Here is a 19,918-nt window from a genome sequence, read left to right on the forward strand (position 1 = left end):
TTGTTCACGTGGGCGCGTAGAATTTCACACAGTAATTAATCATTTTCAGCAATCACATTAATGATTTTAGCTCAACATTATCAGCAAGATTGTACAAGAAGTGAAGGGGTCGGGAGGGACAGGTTGGCATCTCTATTGGGGAATTTCAGTGATGAGAAATTCATCAAGTTCTCAGCACTTTCCTCTCCACGAGACGTGATTAATGGAAATTCAGCGCGTCTCGAATTATTTTCTTTTTGGTGACTCTCGCACAGAGTCTCATCAATTAAGATGGGTATACGCGAGCTCGTTCGCATAAACACCTCATTGGGTTGAATTCAGGAAGGCTTCTGGTGAGAGAAATAAATTTTGACGGCTTCACGAAAAAGCCATGCATTTGCAAAAGAAGAATAAACACTTGCGGATAGTACAACCGCGTGTAGAATTTACGGCACAGACCGTGTGAATTATTTATCAGGGATGGTGCAAAAATGTTTCTTCTTAAAATTCCTACAATTCCACAACGTGTTGTGCGAGTAATTTTCTCCTTGGCTACCCGTAACTGACACTCTTCAGGTGCATTTAGTTGTTATGCGAGGAACAATAGTGTGGTGGACGCTGATGGTATAATTTTTGCATTGGCAAAGAACAAACATCTTACAAAGTGATCATCGCTTGATCTTCAACTTAATGCAAAAGGGGGGCATTAAATCACCTAAGTCTTGACATTGAGAGATAAATAGGGCTGATCCGGCTAATCAATGTTGCAGCAAAATGGAGAAAATGTATAATAAATAATTTTTGGAAGACTTTTGGGAGTAAAAAATTCTATTTTTGAGATAAATTAAATATTCTGTTGCTGAATTATTTTATTCTGTTACTGAATTATTTTATTCTCTTGCTGAATTCTTTTATTCTGTTACTCAATTATTTCATTCTCTTGCTAAATTACATTATTCTGTTAATGAATTATTTTATTCTCTTGCTGAAATATTTTATTCTGTTAGCAAATATTTATTCTGTTACAAATAAATTTCATTAGAAAATTATTCATTTTCTCTTTGAAAATAATTCTATTCTATCAGCAATGTAATTTTATTCTGAACGTGGAAAAAATTCTTAGATTTCCATTAAGAATTTTTCTATATTACTTTCTACTGAGACTTTCTGCAAAAATCAGTTAGTTATGATCATCCTCGGGGGATTTGCTGTGTATTATACAGTCATTGACACCTTTTAGCACAACGGAAGAGTGCAAAGGGCCACACGGTGCAATCAATTATTGATTAAAATTCTTCAAGATGGGAATTTCCCATCAGATTATTCAATGATCATCTCTCGCGCTCTCTATGGCAAAAGGCGCCCTTGTGAGAGTGAAATGCATAATGCATAGTTAGCGGTAATTGCGAAAAGCGAGCAAGAAAATGTTAGTGGAAAGTGCTCCGCAATTGCGTCTTTGAGAACATTTCTTTTTCTTATATAAATAAAGAATATTTATTGGACACAAAAAAATTCTATTAAAGAAGAATATCTAACTGTTGTATTTGTAATTATGAAAGAGAATTGAAAATCTTTCACCATTACGGTATTGAGATTTTTACAAGACAATCTTATATGTATGACGCCAGCATAGGAGAATTGCAATAAGCCGAAGAAATGTAGCGCAAATGGAGCTCTTTCGTAGTCTATGTAATTACATAATGAGATAATCATGCTTTTGCTGTTGGATTCACGTACAATTATAAACGCTGCTTGAGCTGTTTTTTCAACGAGAATCTGTCATGGTGGAAGAGTGCTGTCAAACTGTTATAGCTGTCAAAATGCTAAAAGGACGCTTCCTCCATGTTTGTTTTAAAAACGTTTTTTTTAGGTTAGTTTTTATCGGTTAATTTTTTATAAAAGTGAAAATTTAATTTGTTGAATGCTTCAAAGCACTTTCCGTATCCAGAATCTCTCAAATACTCTGCTCTTTCACACTGTACTCCTCCTAATGGGCATCCTCAGCAAATACACCAATTCAATCTTGTGAAAAATTCCACTCTAAGTGGCCAGGTGGAGTACAAGACAACCATCACAGCAACAACAAAAAAAAGCGCGCGAGATGATGAAATTGAGTGAAGGGAGAGCAAAATGGCAAGAGAATTTAATTACATAGAAGGGAATTCTAATGCCAGCAAATGAGCTTCTGAGAAAATCAAGATGAGAGACAGCACAAGACATCTTTGCGTGACTCCACAAGCAACGGACACCAAAAGGCAAGAAGTATTTCAGCCTTTGAGCATCTTCTTCTGCACAACAATGTCGTCGTCGCATCTCTCCTAGCATAATAAATCATAAAAAAAAATTGTAGCAGCACCCCATCCGTAATTTTCAAGACCGAAAGGAGCTTTTTAGGGGCTACTCACGTGATTGCTAATATTGATCAAACGGCACGGTACATGCGAGAGAAAAAAAAATAGACGCCTCTCTGAATGGCGGGGGAGTTATTAAATTTTATTGTATGGCATATCCTGCCCCTTGCAGAATGTTATAAAACATTTTTTTAAACATGCCAAAAGAGGCAGAGAGAAGAAGGAATTTTTATAGGGAATTTTTGACACACTCACGCCCTGGCTGATTGAGCGCGGAAGGAGGATTATTCTGTGAGGGGAATTTGTGCCAATATTATGTAAATATTCAGTGTTATGGACAAACAACAAGCCAGTGGGGTCAGTGAACGTCTCTCGGGGATTAGGAGTGTGTGTATGTGTTTGACTTCTGGGAGGAATTTCGCATCATCAGCCACTGTTTGGGGAATTGTGATGATGACGAGATTCCAGCTGATAGTGTCACACTGATTTACATCTCCCTCATGCCATCAGGAGGAATCTCTCTGCGAATTCTATGGAATTTATTCGATTGAGATTTGCATTGAGGCGAACTTCTGAAGAGGCAAATAATTACAAAAATTGGTATAAAATTAAAAATGGAATCAGTTTTAGTACAATGAATGTCTCCAGAAATTAGTTGATTCCAAAGAGCATTCTTTCACAACGATTCATTCTCTGGTTCAAATCCACCATCCTTCAAATATTTTTTTACCAACTGAAAGTTCGTCAAAAAATATCAAAATAAAGAAAATTGAACTGAAAGCCCAAAAAACATTTTCTCCCTCTCTCTGTTTTGAAACTACTGCAAAATTATGAGTTGGCGCCACACATAAAATTCGTGTGATTGCTAATTTAATTTGCGAGATGAAAATTAAATTAAGTTTCATTTAAAACTGAACCAGTTTATTTACTCAGTACTTGAGACATGCTCAAAATTGCCAACACTCCTTTTGAGATTGTCTCATGGCAATAATTTTTGCTGCGTGTGATTTATTCCAACGCAAAGGGGGAGTTTTCTTACCACAGAACATCTCTGCGAGTGATTTCAGATGAAATTCAATGGACGCTCTACGACGGCCTAATGGGGGTCATGACCAAGTGCCGGAGGCAAATTGAATACCGTGCCAGTGGATCATATTTCATGAATCAATATCCAATCCATATTGGAGGGATTTTTGCCGGGGCGCAGTGAGAGAGAGAGAGCAAGCATAAAAGGCATGATGCAAAGGAATAAATCTTTCAAGCACTTTCCTTTTTGCCATAGAGCGGGCGAGGTTTAACCCACCAATATCTATCTTTTAATTAACCTCCTGCCCTTCCCACTTCACCCCTTCCTCCACTGGCAGCACACACAGTGCTTTGGGATTATCGAATAAATGCGCGGAGATGGAGATGAGAGAATATTAATACTGAAAGTTTGAGTAATTGAATTTCTTCTGCAAACCTCCCGCGTGCTCACCCATCTTTTACTTCTAGGCGAAGAGCTCCTCAACGCACAAACACACGAACACGGGATGGTCCGTTGGAAAGATCATTTTTAATCCAGAAGCACGTCAATCTGTGGCCGTGTAAATAGCAGTGAAAAGCATCATGATTTGATCGTCATACCTGAAAAGAGACGAAGAAGAAGAAGTTAATATTAATGGTTGGTCTAATAATTCAAGAAATAGCGCACCGAAAGGGATTTTTTTCAGTGCCGCCGCTCCCTCCGGTATGGATTTATTGTAAAAGACATGACGCGTATATACCTCCGACAATGCCTTCGCGTACAATCATTTGTTATACATATACCATGCTATGTATTATGCTGTGTGTAAGGCCAAAAATATGTTATGAGTGAGAGCGAAAAGGAGAGGCAATAATTAGAAGAATTCACGAATCACGCGCATCAACGGCAAAGGTACAACAAAAAAAACGAAAGAAAATATACAACTGAAAATGAATAAAAGACTCTCGAATGGAAAGACATACACTCAGCTGGATGTAAATGGGAAAGGTATTAAGTAATAAAGAATATGGCTGAATGATTCCTCACATATAGTGTGCTGGTCAGGGATTGAGAACCACAACGTGGCAAATGGTTGAAAAATTAAATTCTTTAAATAAAATAGAATTTACTTTCTTTAAATAGAATGTAAATATTCTTAAATTTATAAAAAAAAATAATCCCAATTAAACTTTATTAATTTTAATGCTTTTAAAATTCCAGAAATTTTAAAAATGTAGGTATATTGTAGAGGAATCCGACTCTGGCGGCTAATCAGCACTCTGTTAAATTAAGATGAAATGTAATTATGCGAAATAATAACAAACAAATCGACAGCTAGATCGTGCAAAAAGTGGAAACAAATGACCGCAAATTCTCAATACATATTTAGAGAATTTTTGAAATTAAAAAAAAAAGATGCTCTCTCTACTAAATTCTTGAATTGAGGCTTCTTTTAGTTAAGAATATGAATTTTTATGTATGTATATATTTGGGCCGGATCATTCCTGACTGAAATGATGAGTTTTCCAATTTTAAATAACATTTTTGATTGATCATATTCTTCTCTACACTGATAAACAATTTGCTCGGAAAGCAACCTTCGTGACATTTTCTTGCACTCTCTCTTCTCTATATGCGTACTATTTTAAATTGCAGTGAATTCTTTATCAGATTAGTGCGTCATTGGCAGTCTCAGCAAAATGTTGAATTTAAAGATTTTCTCGGAGTTTTTCCTAATTTTGAGTTTTCTCACTGCAAAAGTTGCCTGTAGTTCGTGTAGAATTAACTACGATGAATCACTTGGTTGTAGTTCATTAGAGGACCTTCTCAACTACCCAAATCCCGCCAATCAAACAATGATCAGTGTATTTGGTGTTAATGACAACGAACTAAATGTTTTCTCTTGTGACGAATCAATTTTTGAGAATTTCACTTCAGCAGAAGAATTTTCATTGCGTAGAGTTAAAATTCTTCATGTCTCTGAAGAGTGTTTTATGGGGTTAAATGGACTCAAAGTGATTGATTTGAGGTACAATTATTTAACAAACATATACATGGGGAGCTTTAGACCATCCGCAGCAATGAAAGTTAAAACAATAAACTTAAAGGGCAATAAAATCTCTGCAATATATTTTGCAAATGTTGAAATGCCTGAAGTTGAAAATTTAGACGTTTCGGACAATCGCTTGAAGAGCTTCAGAATCAACCGAAGAATTTTTCATAAAATTCTCGAATTAAATTTGGGAAAAAATCAAATTTCTACTTTTAAAATTGAAAGTGAAACACTGAAAAGTTTGGATTTATCAGGCAACAGAATCAAATCCTTTGATGGCTCCAGTTTTGTGCTTCCCAATTTGGAAGAAATCACTCTCGAGGGAAATTTCCTGACCACAATCACCCCCGATATGTTTGCAAATATGCCCAAATTAATCAATATTAGAATACCTCATAATCACCTTGAAAAGGTCTCTCTGCCAGAATTTATAAAAATTAGAGACATAGATTTGGGTTACAATAAAATAAAGAACATAAGTGATGTTAATATAGCAGTTGATCATCGTATGGATGGTTTTCTTATTCTTCAATCAAATAAATTTTTCGAATTAGATCAGACAAATTTAAATATTGATAAACTCAATCATTTTCATTGCAGTAAATGTTCAATTTACAGCATAGATAAATTTTTCTTTGCAAATACATTCAGATCTCTTAGAACGTTAACACTGCAATTTAATTACGTAACAACTCTAGACATCTTTTGAGCTTATAATAGAAATTTAGACTTGATAAATATTTATATGACAGGCAATAGAATTAAGAAAATTGGCCAAATGGACTTTGAGCGACTCACCAAATTGCAACAACTCTATTTGGACAACAATGAAATAGCCACGATAGAAGAAGGTGCTTTTGAAGCTCTAAAAGCTCTCGAAGTTTTAATTCTTGCGAATAATTTGTTGTTTCGCTTGCCGGGAAATCTTTTTGACCAACAAAGTAAATTAGTAATTTTGTGGTTAAGTGGAAATAACATGGTTTATTTCCCTATACCTGGATGGAACGAAGAAACAGGAGAAATTTCCAGTACTTCCGTGAGTTTTTGCTTATTATTTGCTTTTACATAGTATTTAAAAGATTTTTCTTTCTTCCAACAGACTCTTGGTAAATTGCGTAAATTGCATATCGATATGAATCCTCTTCAGTGCCAATGTGTTGACCTAATTAAATCCTGGGCTAAATTGAAGAATATTAGATTGGGAATTGATAATGATTACGTGAAGAATGGCCTTCAACCTGCGTGTATTATCAACGATCAAGGATGCAGGACAGACATTGGAAAAGACTTTATTCACAACTACTGGCATCTATTTAACAATGAAACTTACATAAATATGCTGTATAAAGAAGAAGATGAAAGATCTCCGGCTTTTTGGATTATACAGAGAGTATTTGAAAGTCTTTTTGATTTGTAGTTTATTCAAAAATTTAATAAAAAAAAAAGCTTTCATAAATTAGGAAATAAATCAATCTAAATTTCTGAGTTATTTGCTTGAGGTTTTGTATTACTACATCTACATAAGGCTAAAAAAAAATGAATGTAGTTAAGAGAATGATAAGAGAGTTTATGCAAAAGATCATTGAATTAGATTAAACACGAATTTTTCACGACATTTACATGCGTTTTAGTTAGCTACTGCCTTCCATAGTAAAATGATCGGTTTTACGATTTTCTTGAAGCTTTTGCTGATTTTGAGCAATTTTTTCGTCTCAAAAGTTTCTTGCAGTTCATGTGAACAATTTGATGATGATGGTATCACGTGTAGTTCTATTGAGGCTCTTATTAACTACTCCGAGCCCGCGAATCCTAGAAAACTTTATATCTATCCGCAGGATGAAGAAGAACCAACTGTTGTTGTGTGTGATGAAGCATTTTTTGAGAACTTCACATCAGTGATTCATCTTTCATTGACCAATTTGAATCTCCTTCAAATCAACGAGGAGTGTTTCAGTGGATTGGATGGGGTTGAGAATATTGTTCTTGACGATAATTATTTAACAAGAATTGATATGGGTAGCTTCAGAACGTCCGAAGCAATGAAAGTTCAAACAATTGATTTAGGTAGAAATTTCATTTCAAAAATTATCTTTGATGATGTAGAATTGCCTGAATTAACATATTTGTCTGTTGCCCTAAATAGATTAAAGACCTTTGAGCTGAAAACAGGGCATATGCCGAAAATTCTCAATTTAAATTTGGAAAAAAATCAAATTTCCTCCTTTAAAATTGAAAGTAAAACATTGACGGAGATTTTCTTAAGAAACAATAGAATAAAATTCTTTCAAGGAACCGATCTTGTGCTTCCCAATTTGGAAAATATCAACCTTGAAGAGAATTTCCTGACCTCAATCACCCCCGACATGTTTGCGAATATGCCCAAATTAAATTTCATTACAATTTCCCACAATCTCCTTGTAAATGTTTCCTTTCCAAAAGCAAGAAAATTTAAAGATGTCGATTTAGGGTACAATAGCATTAAAACAATGACCAATTTAAACTTAACTGTTGGTCGTATTGAATCCTTTTTGAATTTGGAATCAAATAAAATTTTCCGTTTGGAGCGAGGAAGTTTAAATATTAGAAAAGTTAAACATTTTTACTGTATTAAATCTAAAATTAATTTTATTGATAAATACTTCATTGCAAATACTTTTATGTCCCTTAAATCATTATCCCTTCAGTACAATTACTTACAAAGTGCCGACATTTTCAGAGCTAACAATAAGACTTTTGATTTAATGAATGTATATTTCTCATTCAATAGAATAAGAAAAATAGGTAAAAGAGACTTTAAACGTGTCCCTAAATTGGAACAACTCTATTTGGATAATAATGCAATAACAAGGATCGAAGGAGGAGCTTTTGATACTTTAACAGACCTAAAAGTATTAAGTCTTGTCAATAATTTGCTGTTTAAATTACCAGCAAATCTCTTTGATAGGCAAAATGCATTAATATTGCTTGGATTGACTGGGAATAATATGCCCTTCTTCCCAATTCCTGGATGGGATGAAGGAACAGGAGACATTTCAAATACCACCGTGAGTTATCCCATGGAACAAAATCCATTTATTTTAACACAATCAAGCTTCTTCAATATTCAATTTAAAAGTAAACTATTATTCAAGTAAAAAAATTATCAATTTTTTTTTATTCTTTCAACAGACTCTTGGAAAATTGGAAAAACTCTTCATTGATATGAATCCTCTTCAGTGCCAATGCATGGACCTAATTAAATCCTGGGCTAAGATGAAAAAAATAAAATTAGTAATTGATAACGAATTTGTGAGGAATGGCATACAACCCACGTGCATTGTAAACGATCAAGGATGCAGGACAGACGTTGGAAAGGACTTTATCTACTACTTTTGGCATCTATTTAACAATGAAACATACATAAATATGTTACATACTGAAGATAATGAGGAATTTCCGTCATTTGGGAATGCCAATAGAGTATTTCAGAGTATTTTTGAAGATTTTTGGACGTAATAAATTGAAAAAAAAAAAATCTTTTGTGATTCGTATGTTAACCATTAGGGTTTACTGAAAAAAAATTCTTTAAAAAATTAAACAAAATCAAAAGAAAATAATAAATTAATTTCAAATTAATTATATTATTTTTAGAGAGAGAATACAGCTCTGACTGATCAGTAGAAGTTCATCAAAAGGTTCAAGTATATAACTCACTGTGAAATATGATAAGAGATTTAATTGAATTATTATGCGCAAATACATGGATTTGATGCATTTGTGTAGGATTTATTTGGTATCCCACATCGGTACATTTATTTAATATAGTCGTGCCTTGGCATAAGATAGTTTAGGATATACTCTTCACACTCATTATTTTCAATACGCGAGAGCAGTACATCCTAGACTATCTTATGCCAAGGCACGAGTGTAGATTTAAAAGAGTAAATTGTTCTGCAAAAAAAAAAACATTTAAAAAATGCCAGATAATCTCCCCTTCATTTTATTTTATTCTGTGCTGATTTTCTGTGTTTTCTCTATTAATTTTCAGAATTAATTTAAAATGAAAATAAATAATTTTTCAACGCATAACTTACACAACAAGGAATACCAACTTCTTGAATCCTAATAGATGATTAGCTTTCCCACATATACAATTCACAATATTTGCTTCAATTTGCTTGAATTGAAGATTCTTCAATTCATTGCAAATCAGTCAGTTGAAACGATCACATTGAAAATGTTAAAGATTCATTTGAAATTTTCTTATATTCTCAAATTTTTAATTCTTGTAACTTTTGTACCAAAAGTGTTTTGTAGTTCGTGCGAAGAAGATGCTTTTGGGGTAACTTGCAACACTATTGCTGATCTTCTGCAATTCCCACGACCAGCTGAACAGAGAATAGTTAATGTACGGGGTTTGGATGATTCTGTGATTGAGGATTTTATTTGTGACGAGCCAAAATTTAGGAATTTCTCATCTGTAACGAAACTATGGCTCAGCAATGTTCGTCTTCGTCGTATTACGGATAAATGTTTGAAGGGATTGGATAAAATTGAGCAAATTGACCTTGGAGTAAATAGTTTAACAGCCATTAATATGTCTGTTTTTAGGGCATCCCCAGCAATGAAAATTCAGCATATTTTTATGCGAAATAATCGAATTTTGGAGATTGATTTTGCAAATGAGCAATTTGAGGCCCTTGAGGGGCTCTACCTCACCAACAATGGCTTAAGAACAATTCAGATTACCAGCAAAATCTTGCCGAAAGTTAATCATTTAGTTATTGATGTAAATTTGATTTCATCATTTAAAATTGAAAGTCAAACACTCTATAGTTTAGACATGAGTTACAATCGAATTCAATCCTTTCAAGGATCAGATCTTGTTGCTCCTGCTTTGATGGTTTTCTTCCTTCAAAATAATCTTTTAACCACACTTTCACCCGAAATGCTGATCAATCTGCCAATTCTTCACGTTACCTATCTTTCTGAGAATTCTCTAACTAAAGTCTCCTTCCCGAAATTAAAACATCTCAATTGGTTAGATTTGGAAAGGAATGCAATTAAAAGCTTAAATGATGTCAATGTCACAGCAGTTGAACAAATAAGCAATTTAAATCTCAATTCAAATGATATTCGCCAATTAAATGATGATGGATTTATTTTTAGAAATCTAACACAATTTTCTTGCGATTTCTGTTCAATTCAAAGCATTGATCCACATTTTTTTGCCAACAATATGAGACATTTAAATCGACTCTCTCTAGCTTCGAACAATTTAACAAGCTCTGATATCTTCAAAGGTGAGAAGACCTTTGAATTAACTAACATTGACTTGTCCAACAATGATATTAGAGCTATTGGAGGAGGAGACTTTGACCGATTAACTAAACTAACCCACATCTTATTGGATAACAATAAAATCTCCGAAATTGATGAAGGAGCTTTCAATGCAACCAATGAAATTCAATTTGTGAGTCTCATCAATAATACTCTCTTCCAATTACCTGAGAATCTCTTTGAAGCAACACCACTACTCAGAACACTACAACTTAGTGGAAACTACTTATCCTACCTCCCACTTCATGAATCTAACAGCAAAGTAAGTTTTCATTGACATTTTACAAAAAAAAAAAAATAATAAAAGTTTAATTTTTCATGCAAAATATTTCTTTTTTTATAGACTTTTAGTAAATTAGAAGAGTTTCTTATCGATAGGAATCCTCTTCAGTGCAAATGTGTGGAATTAATTAAATCCTGGACAGAAAGGAATAACATCTCATTGACGATTAATAATGAAAACATGACAAATGGAAACCATTCTATATGCATTAATAACGAGCAAGGATGCCAAAAGGACGTTGGAAGAGAATTTGTCTATGGAAATATCCTAAAAAATGAAGAAGATAAAAATGATTAATGAGTGATTAATTAAAAATTATTTCAAGATTTTTTAATCCAGAAAAGAAAAAGATTTATCAATAAAATTATAGAGTAAAGAACACTTCAGATTAATTCACAATGAAAAAGCAAAGTCCGGAGCGAAGAATTTTATTGGAAATGCTGTTGATTCAATATTTTTCTTTGATTAAAAGTTGGTATAAGTATTTGTGGAAATTATTTATTTTTGAGGAAAATCTTTTAATAGGAAATTCAATGAATTTATCCAGCTATCAAATAGAGTTGATTACAATTGACTTCATGAGCTTCATTGTTTGTGAAACTATGGATTGAACCACCACCCCCCACAGTGTGAGCCACTCATTGCCAATTTCCTGCGACAGAGATTGATGGCGCTCATTCAAATCACACCAAATCTCCCTTGCTTGTGAGTTTGGAATTAATCGATAATTTCTGAAAGATGATAGACCGGAGAGATTCCAATGGAGATGTCTATGCGAAGGCACAACAATTGAGATTTAATTACAGATTACAACCACCTTTCCAGACAATATTCTCATCTCATTTTGAAGGGACTCGCTGTGCCGCCGGTAAATCACACCGGCGGCGGCAGCCAGCTATATATATTTCATTCGGCAGACATTTCTTTGGCGCGCGGGTGTCATTAAAATGTTCCATGAATTTCCAAATGAGCCCCCGCATTGTTAGGCGGGGGTGGAGGCCCCTGGAGAAATTTCAAGTTCATGAATATTCAAAAAGGGGCTGCTAAGCTCACACACGGGGCTAAACCTTTTTGCATTGGGTGGGTGGAGGGAGTTTTTGGCAGGTGGTTTCTGTGAATTGAGCTTCACACATTTAATTATATTCTCACCAACTCGCACCCCTCCCCCACAATTAACTCCCCCGAGAGAAGGGACACCCCTTTCTGTGAAGCGGGGGCATCACACGAGGTCAGTGGAGATTCTTCCACTCGGATTGAGGCCATTTTAGGGGTCATTTCTAGCCTCAGCACCCAGCGCAAAGCAACCCAGTCTCGTCTGTAATTAACGTCTGTGGCGCTTCTTGCAGAGCGCCTCCATGCGCGGTATAAAATAAAATGACGTCGTGACAGAAAAATAAATAGAGAGCAAATTACTCGCTTGAATGTCTCTCTTGCCAATGAGTCGGTGATCATTCCGCATGATCCCATGATTAATTTCTCCCGGCAATGTTCCCTTCTGTGAGTGGCTCCATTGAAGCATTAAAAATGAACTTTGGCGTAATTTCAAACATCCTTTAAGACAAACTCCAATCACGCACAATCATCTCGTTGCGGACCGCAGAACTCGATAATGGGTGGTGTGTGTGTGGGTCTCATGAAAATATTTCTTTTCTTTTTTTTTAAACTTAATAATTGCTCTGTAATGTTGCCTCTCAAGTTTTTGGCTGGAATGACGTGCAGCTCATTTTGCTGGACGGATGATGAGGTTTTTATTTTTTTTAATGTGAAATTGAGCCATGAAGTGTCTCTAATTTACCTGCAAATTGCTCCCAGTTGGACTCTTTTTGAGACCTAAACACGAAAGAATTTTATGGGTGAAAAATCATTTGATTTACAAGGAAAAAACCTTCCGTTAAAGTAACCGTCAATTTTTTAGAATTCAAAAAAATCAATTGAGAATATTTTTAAGATTTCTTTGGATTATTAATAATTTTTCCCTTTTTAGTGCACTTAATTCAGTCTACAAAAAATAGAAGATTTATACCCTTCTAGATCATAAAACTCACAAGAGTCTGTGGAATTATTTTTATCACCACCCATCCAAGGTAATTGCGAGTGAATTGCAGTGCAAAAGAAATTCCCTTTACCAGTGAAACAATTATATATTTGAGGCCACACACCAAGAAGCAACTAAAGGATTGCTCCTCTTGAGATTTTAGCTTTAGCTAAAAAACACGAAAAAAAGGAAAGATGAGGCATCTCGTGGTAGATCAAAGGGAATGATGGTATGTTGTATGTCGCGCTGAAAATAGAGGCACTCAAAACGCGGTGCTCTGAAATGCAACACCAAAGGGAGGCTTGAATTTCTTCTTCATGTTATAAACCTACTCAAGAGATTGGAAGGAGGGAGACAAAATAACAAACCACATCCGTAAAATTTAACAACAAACTCTCAGTGATGGGCCGGGGGGTATAATATCAAATTATTATATGGCTCCATGAAGGTAGAAGGAAATAAAACCTGGCGTGACAATGCGCACAGGTAGCTGCATACGGGGGCAGGTAATCATCCACACAGGGTCATTTCCTGCAAGAGGGTCAAGAAGGCAAAAGGTTGCGCAAAAGGCAAAAAATGTTATTTAGGCGTCTGATTAATCCAGAATAGCACAAGATAGATGCTCAATAGATTTCAACTTTAATTCACCTTCATGAGTATTTATTCTTCGCAGCAAGACGTCGCACTGGTGGGGCCAATTGCTTTTATGCTCACCTTTAAGTGTTCTTTGACCACAAAATTCAGAGGTTGAGAACCTTGTTATTGCATTGAAAAATTACCTTTTCTCATAAATTTTAATTTGAATCTGAATATAATTTAGAAAAGAAATTTGATTACACGTTGGCGAAAATTATAAGGTTTTTACATTATTGCGATTAATTCTTTGCATCCCTTTTACACACCACACTCAAAAACGACAGATAATAACCCCTTTTAGAAAAGGATTCTCCTGGAGTGATGAATTTGTAAATCCCCAAAAACTTTGGTCAGTTTGTCTCAAAACTCATCTCAATTTGAGATTTAATTTGTCTTCCTATAAACTCTCGAAAGCTCGCAAACAAAAGGGGGAAAGTTTCTGCATGAAATTCCCCTGACGAGGGTCTTCCTTGGCAGAGGATCCTTCAATTAATCCTTCGATAAATCAGTCGTTGAAGAGACAAAATCGACGGGTGGTTTGTGAAGAGGAGTTTTCCTTAAACAACATAAAGGGACACAGCGGAGAGTCAGCGTGATGTCGAATAAATCTCTATTATTTAACTTGAAATGGGACAAAAAGGATCTAGACTCCCTGTGAGACACCCAATTTTGCACCCTCATACGCTAAAGTACACCCTGTGTTCTCTCAACCCCTTCTGTAGACACTGACTAATTACAAATTAAAATCATCCCCACGAAATATGCGGGGAGTGATGGGAGTTTGTTGTGGGCTCACAGAAGAGATTATCTTCGCTTGGCTTTGAGCTTTCGCAGTATTTTGTCAGGGCGACCAGGCGCCTCCACTGCTTGGATAATTAATAATTTGACTATGTACGCAGAGAGCTAAAGCGAGAGTTTGTTTGCACCGGGATGCGTGTTTGCTACGTACAAATATTCTTCATGGAGGTGGGCATACATATACGGAGAAGGTGTTTCACATCGCCACATCCCAAAAATTAATGTGTGCGCAAACGTGTAAGATTTTAATGAGATACATATCAACACAATTTACTCCGGGACACCCTCCCTGCGTGTCATAGTTTGAGAAGGGAAATCATCAATGTCCCACCAAACACGGATCGATAATTAAGGCGAGAGATGAGCGGCGCTCATTGGGGCTCCTACAACAAGGTGAGAAAATGACGTGAAGAGAATTGAAGAAAATTAGAAAAATCCTCATTTGGTGAAAGACTCTCGCGCGCGTGTCATAAAATGCTCATCAAATATTCTTCGGTCGGTTTGTAATCTCTCACCTGAAATTTACAAAAAAAAAAAAGAAAATAAGAATAAGCCGCATTTTGAATGAGAAAAATCCAACATTTCAGCTAAGGCGTATATTTTGTCGGACAAATCTTCCACAACACCGTGGAATGAGCAGGGAGTGAACACAAAAGACGCATAGCTCCCTTCCTTTCCACGCCGCAGTCAGATTGAATTGATTTATGGTTGATCAGGAATGAATAAAGCTAATTTAGAGTATATATATCTCAAATTAACGCTCCTGGTGGTATTGAAAATTATATTGAGAAAAATTATTGATTATATTTGGGGATAGGATCCGTGGGAGTCACTGAAGGACGCTCATTGATGAGACTTTCAAAAAAAGGCGCCTGTTTGAAACAATCCGAAGTAACCCGATGCTTCACGAAAGCTCCCGAGAGCGTATCAAATAGAAAAATATCTGTCAAAAACCGCCTTGGCGGGAAATTTCAAATAAAACCACGAGAAATCTCAATAAAAAATTAACTTTTTGCCAAAACATAATTTTCCAAAAATGACAAATTGAAACACAATATCACCACCACACCGTGTGTTTGTCATTAAAAATTATGACTAAATTATTCAAAATTATAGGATAGGCGATATATATGACCTTGTGTCAATTAGTAGTTTGTTTTTAGACAGAATATAATGTGCCATTGATTCCCCACAAAAACTAATTTGCATCCAAATGTTCTCTTCGCACATTATCTCAACACATAAATCACGTTGCAAAATATGGAATGGCTCCACAAATGTTGTTGCTAAAAGCAAAAAAATCTATATATTGTGGATGAAACTTTTAGTCTGAAAGCTTTCTTCTGAAAATTCTAAAAATTCTGCTTCTAAAAAATTTCTCTAAAAGCTTTCTTCTAAAAATTCTGCTTTTAATAATTTTCTCTAAAAGCTTTCTTCTAAAAATTCTGCTTCTAATAATTTTCTCTAAAAGTTTTCTTCTAAAAATTCTAAAATTCTGCTTCTAAAAATTTTCTAAAAGCTTTCTTCTAAAAATTCTGCTTCTAATAATTTTCTCTAAAACTTTTCTTCTAAAAATTCTAAAATTCTGCTTCTAATAATTTTCTCTAAAAGTTTTCTTCTAAAAATTCTAAAATTCTGCTTCTAAAAATTTTCTCTAAAAGCTTTCTTCTAAAAATTCTGCTTCCAAAAATTTTCTCCAAAAGCTTTCTTCTAAAAATTCTGCTTCCAAAAATTTTCTCTAAAAGTTTTCTTCTAGAAATTCTAAAATTCTGCTTCTATAAATTTTCTAAAGCTTTTAGAGAATTAAAAAAATGTCTTATGGGGAATTTCCCTTTATAATTTTTTTCAGCATTCAATCAATAGTCAATTTAACTAACTTCTTTCACCCTATTCATCCCCATTTTGATGGAAAATTCTCATGCAACCCCATTGAAGCTCAGTTGAAGTGCTTTTCATTGCACAAAAGTCAATTAATTTGTTAACTCAATAGTCCTCACAGCAACGTCTAAATTATTGAATAGCCCCTCGAATGGCACAGTTTGAACCATAAAATCGCGCATTAAACACATTTAACTATTTCCACAATTGCCTCCCGCGCTTTTCCCCTGCTTCGTGCAGGGGGTAAAAAAATCCACCCCTCCTGAATATAGGGTTAAAGTGCCATTGAAAGTAAATGCATGTATGTGTGGGGTGAAAGTTGACAAAGTTTGCAATGAAGGTAAGGAAAATTTAATTGGTGGCTACAATTAAAGACGCTACTGTGGCTTTGTGGAAGCTCCTTCATCACCCTATACATGGGTTAAAGCTTTCTCTATGCTAGAGAAAGCTCCATTGAGGGTTGCACACGGTGTCAGGAGTACTTTATATGGTGGCCATGTCAAGGGGAGTCAAGCCAATAATTTTCACCTGGTGACAGCCACTCGCTTCCCCAAGAGAGAGGAGGTTGTCGTAAAGTTCCAAGGAATTATCCGCACCTGTTGTAGCTCTTCGAGAGATTGAACATGTGGGTGGGTGGCTTTCCCTCCTTCCACTCTTGTGAGTTATGAATTGCAATTTTTCATCAAGTTCTCGCAATATATCTTCTCAACAGCACACTTTTCCCCAATTTCCGCTATACTTTTAATAATCATCAACATTTGCACAACATTTCCCTCTTGCCCTGCTTGAAGGGAAAGAACTTTTATCCATGAGGAATTTATTCATTGGCAGGAGAATGTGGGTGCTAATTTCATAGAAAATACAAAATGTGGGAGGATTTTAAGCTGCTCCTACAAGCGAGGGAGTATAAAAGAAAAAGGCGTCCCAGAAGTTTGTGGATGATTCCATGAAAGTTTAATTGATTCTCCACTCAATTCCTCTCATTCAGGGATGGAAAATTGTGGTTGGATTAGATTCCTCTTTACCCCATAATATAATCTTCCTTTTTGAGCTATATGTATGTACGTGCTAGCACAACTCATAGGATTCATTCACTTCACCATGCATGCTATTTGAATTTTAATGCAAACACCCACGAAAATCCCAGAGAGAGCGAGAAAACTTGGTGGAAAGTGAGAGTTTGAACCTTCGCACGAGGGGAGAATAAATTAATTAATTTAATTCCATGTCACAGTCATGTAAAATCACATTTTAAATAATTAAATTCGATGACAGTTTCTCATTAAAAAGTTTCTTCTAGCGGCATAGCGATTTAATTGACGATGACTTTAGACAAATTCTCATTAGAAATGCGATGGGAGAGAATCTTCCGTGGACAGTGTGGAGTGGAGAGAATATTTAGAAGAAGCCTCCAGGCGGTTTTCTTCTCACAAAATCTGTAAATTTCTTCTACTGAATTTCTAACGAGTAAATTGGGTTGTTTCCATTTTGTATTTTCATGCGGGGGAGTTTTGTTCGTAATTCAATATTGAAGGGTCGAAGGAGGAATTTTCCTTCATGACGCTTTTCACAATTAAGACTTGAGATTCGTAGATTAAATTGTTTTATTTGATACCCATTGCTGATTTATTTAGTTAAATTGTTAAGAATTAAACGGCTGAAGGAGATTATTCATTTTAAGCTTTGTTAAATGATTTATTTCAATATTTAAAAATTTTTGAGAAACGATAATATAAAAAAAAAATTATTATTTAAAAAGTTTTCCTTCCAGTAAGAGTATGTAGAAATTAATTTATTTTGCAGAAATTCATTTAACATAGACGAAAAGCCAAAGTGCACTGAATTGAGCATTGAGGTGAATAAACTCCTTTTGAAAAAAAAATCCCTGATTGAAAAATGAAAACTATTTTAAATCGTATAAATTTTTATGAATCTAATTAAGAGATTAACTTAATTAAATTTAATATTTTCCATTCGCATTGAGCGAAGTCTCTCTGAAGATAATTTCTTCTACTTTAAGAGCCCCCCAAGGCGGCATTAGGCCTCCTTCTTTGGCTCATTTTGCACAGCAAAAACATCGGGGAAAAGCTCAAGATTGGCGAGAGCAACTTACGCAACAAGACGCACTTCAGTGTGTAACCCATTTGTCTAATTGTGGTGTTAATTAGTTGACGAGTTATGTTGATTAATTTGTCGCTGCGGTGATGCTAATTTATGAGAGCAATTACGGTGGAAAAATGATCTAAATCACGCGGAGGGTGTCCAAATTAATTGAATCCCTGCAAATCAATATTGAAGAGTGGGTATGGCCCATTAATTTGTCGCTGCTTGTGGTGCAGTTAACTTTTTGAAATCGCGCAATTGGCGGGGGCGGGTGTGGTGATGGTTTAACAAAGGTACATAGCAATGGGCAAATATGCGCAGCCACATTCTACCAGGGAGGACTGTACATATGATGTTGCAACAAATACAATCCATATGGTGCTCGACTGTATGTATGTTCATGTCCTCTTGTAGAGGACAAAGGATCCCAATAAATCGTTTAAATTTGAACATTGTATTTGGTTAATTGTCCTCTCCACCAGCATATACGGGAGGGCTTTTTGCCAGTCGAGGGCCTCACAAATTCACTGCGACACATACCCCCGCAATTCCTCTCAATATTATATTGTTTTCGTATGCAAATATTTGCGATGGGGATGGTGGGTTTAACTGAAGAGACGAGATCATCCGACTCTTATTGAGGATTCCATCCTATTCACCATTGTCCACCGAGTTCTTGGTAGGCACCATTCTCTTCGCTTCATGCCAATTGAGACAGAAACTCCCAGACAAAGTCCTCCCCTGCTCATCCCTCCCAACGACTAACGAACATACCATTTGTTTGCTCTTCGTCCCTTCTGCGGGAGCTTTTCTCTCTGCCCGACGAAACAATATTTCGAGGATATATTCTTTTCGGACAGGAAATTGCTTCAAAGTGAAAGGAAAATTGCTCGCTCTGTGCCTCCTCTTTAAATTAACCAAGACTCTCTTCTACCAGAGACAATGCTGTGGGGGATTTGTGGGCAGAGTCTTGGTGGAGAATATGCTTCCGCTTCAAATGGAACAGAGACTTCCTCCTTGGTGGATTGTTGGAGGCAATTTCCGGAGTGATTTAGAGTTGCAAAATCTCACGCGAAATTTTCCCCAATGCAATTGCAATAATTTTCTCTCTGGGATGTTTCCTTGAAAATTGAAATTGCAGACTTCCGAAGCTTCGAAGAGCTTCCGATGGGATTTGAAAATTGAAGGAAGTGTAGGAAAGGATGGAAAGACTTTTAGAGGTGTTTTCTTGATTTTATTTTGTGGAATTTCTCTGGTGAAAAATTAGTGAGAGAACGAATAATTTTTCCAAAAAGAGCAGAATAAAAATTCTTGAAAAAATAACGTCTTTTTAGGAACTGAAATGAAACTAAACCTCTGCCTAAAACCAACTTTCTAAAAAAAAATCAAGACGTGGCTGGAAATGAAAATTTGCTCCCTTTTCCCATTTCTTTGACAAAAAATCATTCAGAATCATTTCTCTTCATTCCTACAATGT

The 19,918-nt window shown here is 35.4% G+C and overlaps 5 protein-coding genes across 6 annotated transcripts in view; 4 read left to right on the top strand and 1 right to left on the bottom strand.

Moving 5' to 3' along the window:
- LOC129793850 (protein prickle-like) overlaps positions 1 to 19,918 on the bottom strand; it is a 126,176-nt gene that overhangs the window by 49,621 nt on the left and 56,637 nt on the right. The gene's annotated exons all lie outside the window — the stretch shown is intronic.
- Positions 5,027 to 6,103, top strand: LOC129793861 (chaoptin-like). The gene has a single exon (XM_055834317.1). It carries the CDS (start codon positions 5,037 to 5,039, stop codon positions 6,096 to 6,098), a length of 1,062 nt encoding a protein of 353 aa, XP_055690292.1. The 5' UTR covers positions 5,027 to 5,036; the 3' UTR covers positions 6,099 to 6,103.
- LOC129793870 (TLR4 interactor with leucine rich repeats-like) lies at positions 6,103 to 7,004 on the top strand. Its single transcript, XM_055834329.1, has 2 exons — positions 6,103 to 6,425; positions 6,489 to 7,004. Exons 1-2 carry the CDS (start codon positions 6,135 to 6,137, stop codon positions 6,804 to 6,806), a joined length of 609 nt encoding a protein of 202 aa, XP_055690304.1. The 5' UTR covers positions 6,103 to 6,134; the 3' UTR covers positions 6,807 to 7,004.
- On the top strand, positions 7,045 to 8,903 carry LOC129793854 (chaoptin-like). Its single transcript, XM_055834310.1, has 2 exons — positions 7,045 to 8,433; positions 8,558 to 8,903. The coding sequence occupies exons 1-2, from the start codon at positions 7,045 to 7,047 to the stop codon at positions 8,882 to 8,884; spliced, it is 1,716 nt and encodes a 571-aa protein (XP_055690285.1). The 3' UTR covers positions 8,885 to 8,903.
- Positions 9,571 to 11,475, top strand: LOC129793855 (slit homolog 2 protein-like). Its single transcript, XM_055834311.1, has 2 exons — positions 9,571 to 10,970; positions 11,052 to 11,475. The coding sequence occupies exons 1-2, from the start codon at positions 9,606 to 9,608 to the stop codon at positions 11,286 to 11,288; spliced, it is 1,602 nt and encodes a 533-aa protein (XP_055690286.1). The 5' UTR covers positions 9,571 to 9,605; the 3' UTR covers positions 11,289 to 11,475.

This window comes from Lutzomyia longipalpis, chromosome 3, assembly GCF_024334085.1.
Source record: "Lutzomyia longipalpis isolate SR_M1_2022 chromosome 3, ASM2433408v1".
Taxonomy (NCBI): domain Eukaryota; kingdom Metazoa; phylum Arthropoda; class Insecta; order Diptera; family Psychodidae; genus Lutzomyia; species Lutzomyia longipalpis.

Coding starts and splice junctions, on each gene's coding strand:
- LOC129793861 (XM_055834317.1), top strand. CDS start 5,037: ATGTTGAATTTAAAGATTTTCTCGGAGTTTTTCCTAATTTTGAGTTTT.
- LOC129793870 (XM_055834329.1), top strand. CDS start 6,135: ATGACAGGCAATAGAATTAAGAAAATTGGCCAAATGGACTTTGAGCGA. Junction 6,426..6,488: donor GAGAAATTTCCAGTACTTCC/GTGAGTTTTTGC, acceptor TTCTTCCAACAG/ACTCTTGGTAAATTGCGTAA.
- LOC129793854 (XM_055834310.1), top strand. CDS start 7,045: ATGATCGGTTTTACGATTTTCTTGAAGCTTTTGCTGATTTTGAGCAAT. Junction 8,434..8,557: donor GAGACATTTCAAATACCACC/GTGAGTTATCCC, acceptor TTCTTTCAACAG/ACTCTTGGAAAATTGGAAAA.
- LOC129793855 (XM_055834311.1), top strand. CDS start 9,606: ATGTTAAAGATTCATTTGAAATTTTCTTATATTCTCAAATTTTTAATT. Junction 10,971..11,051: donor TTCATGAATCTAACAGCAAA/GTAAGTTTTCAT, acceptor CTTTTTTTATAG/ACTTTTAGTAAATTAGAAGA.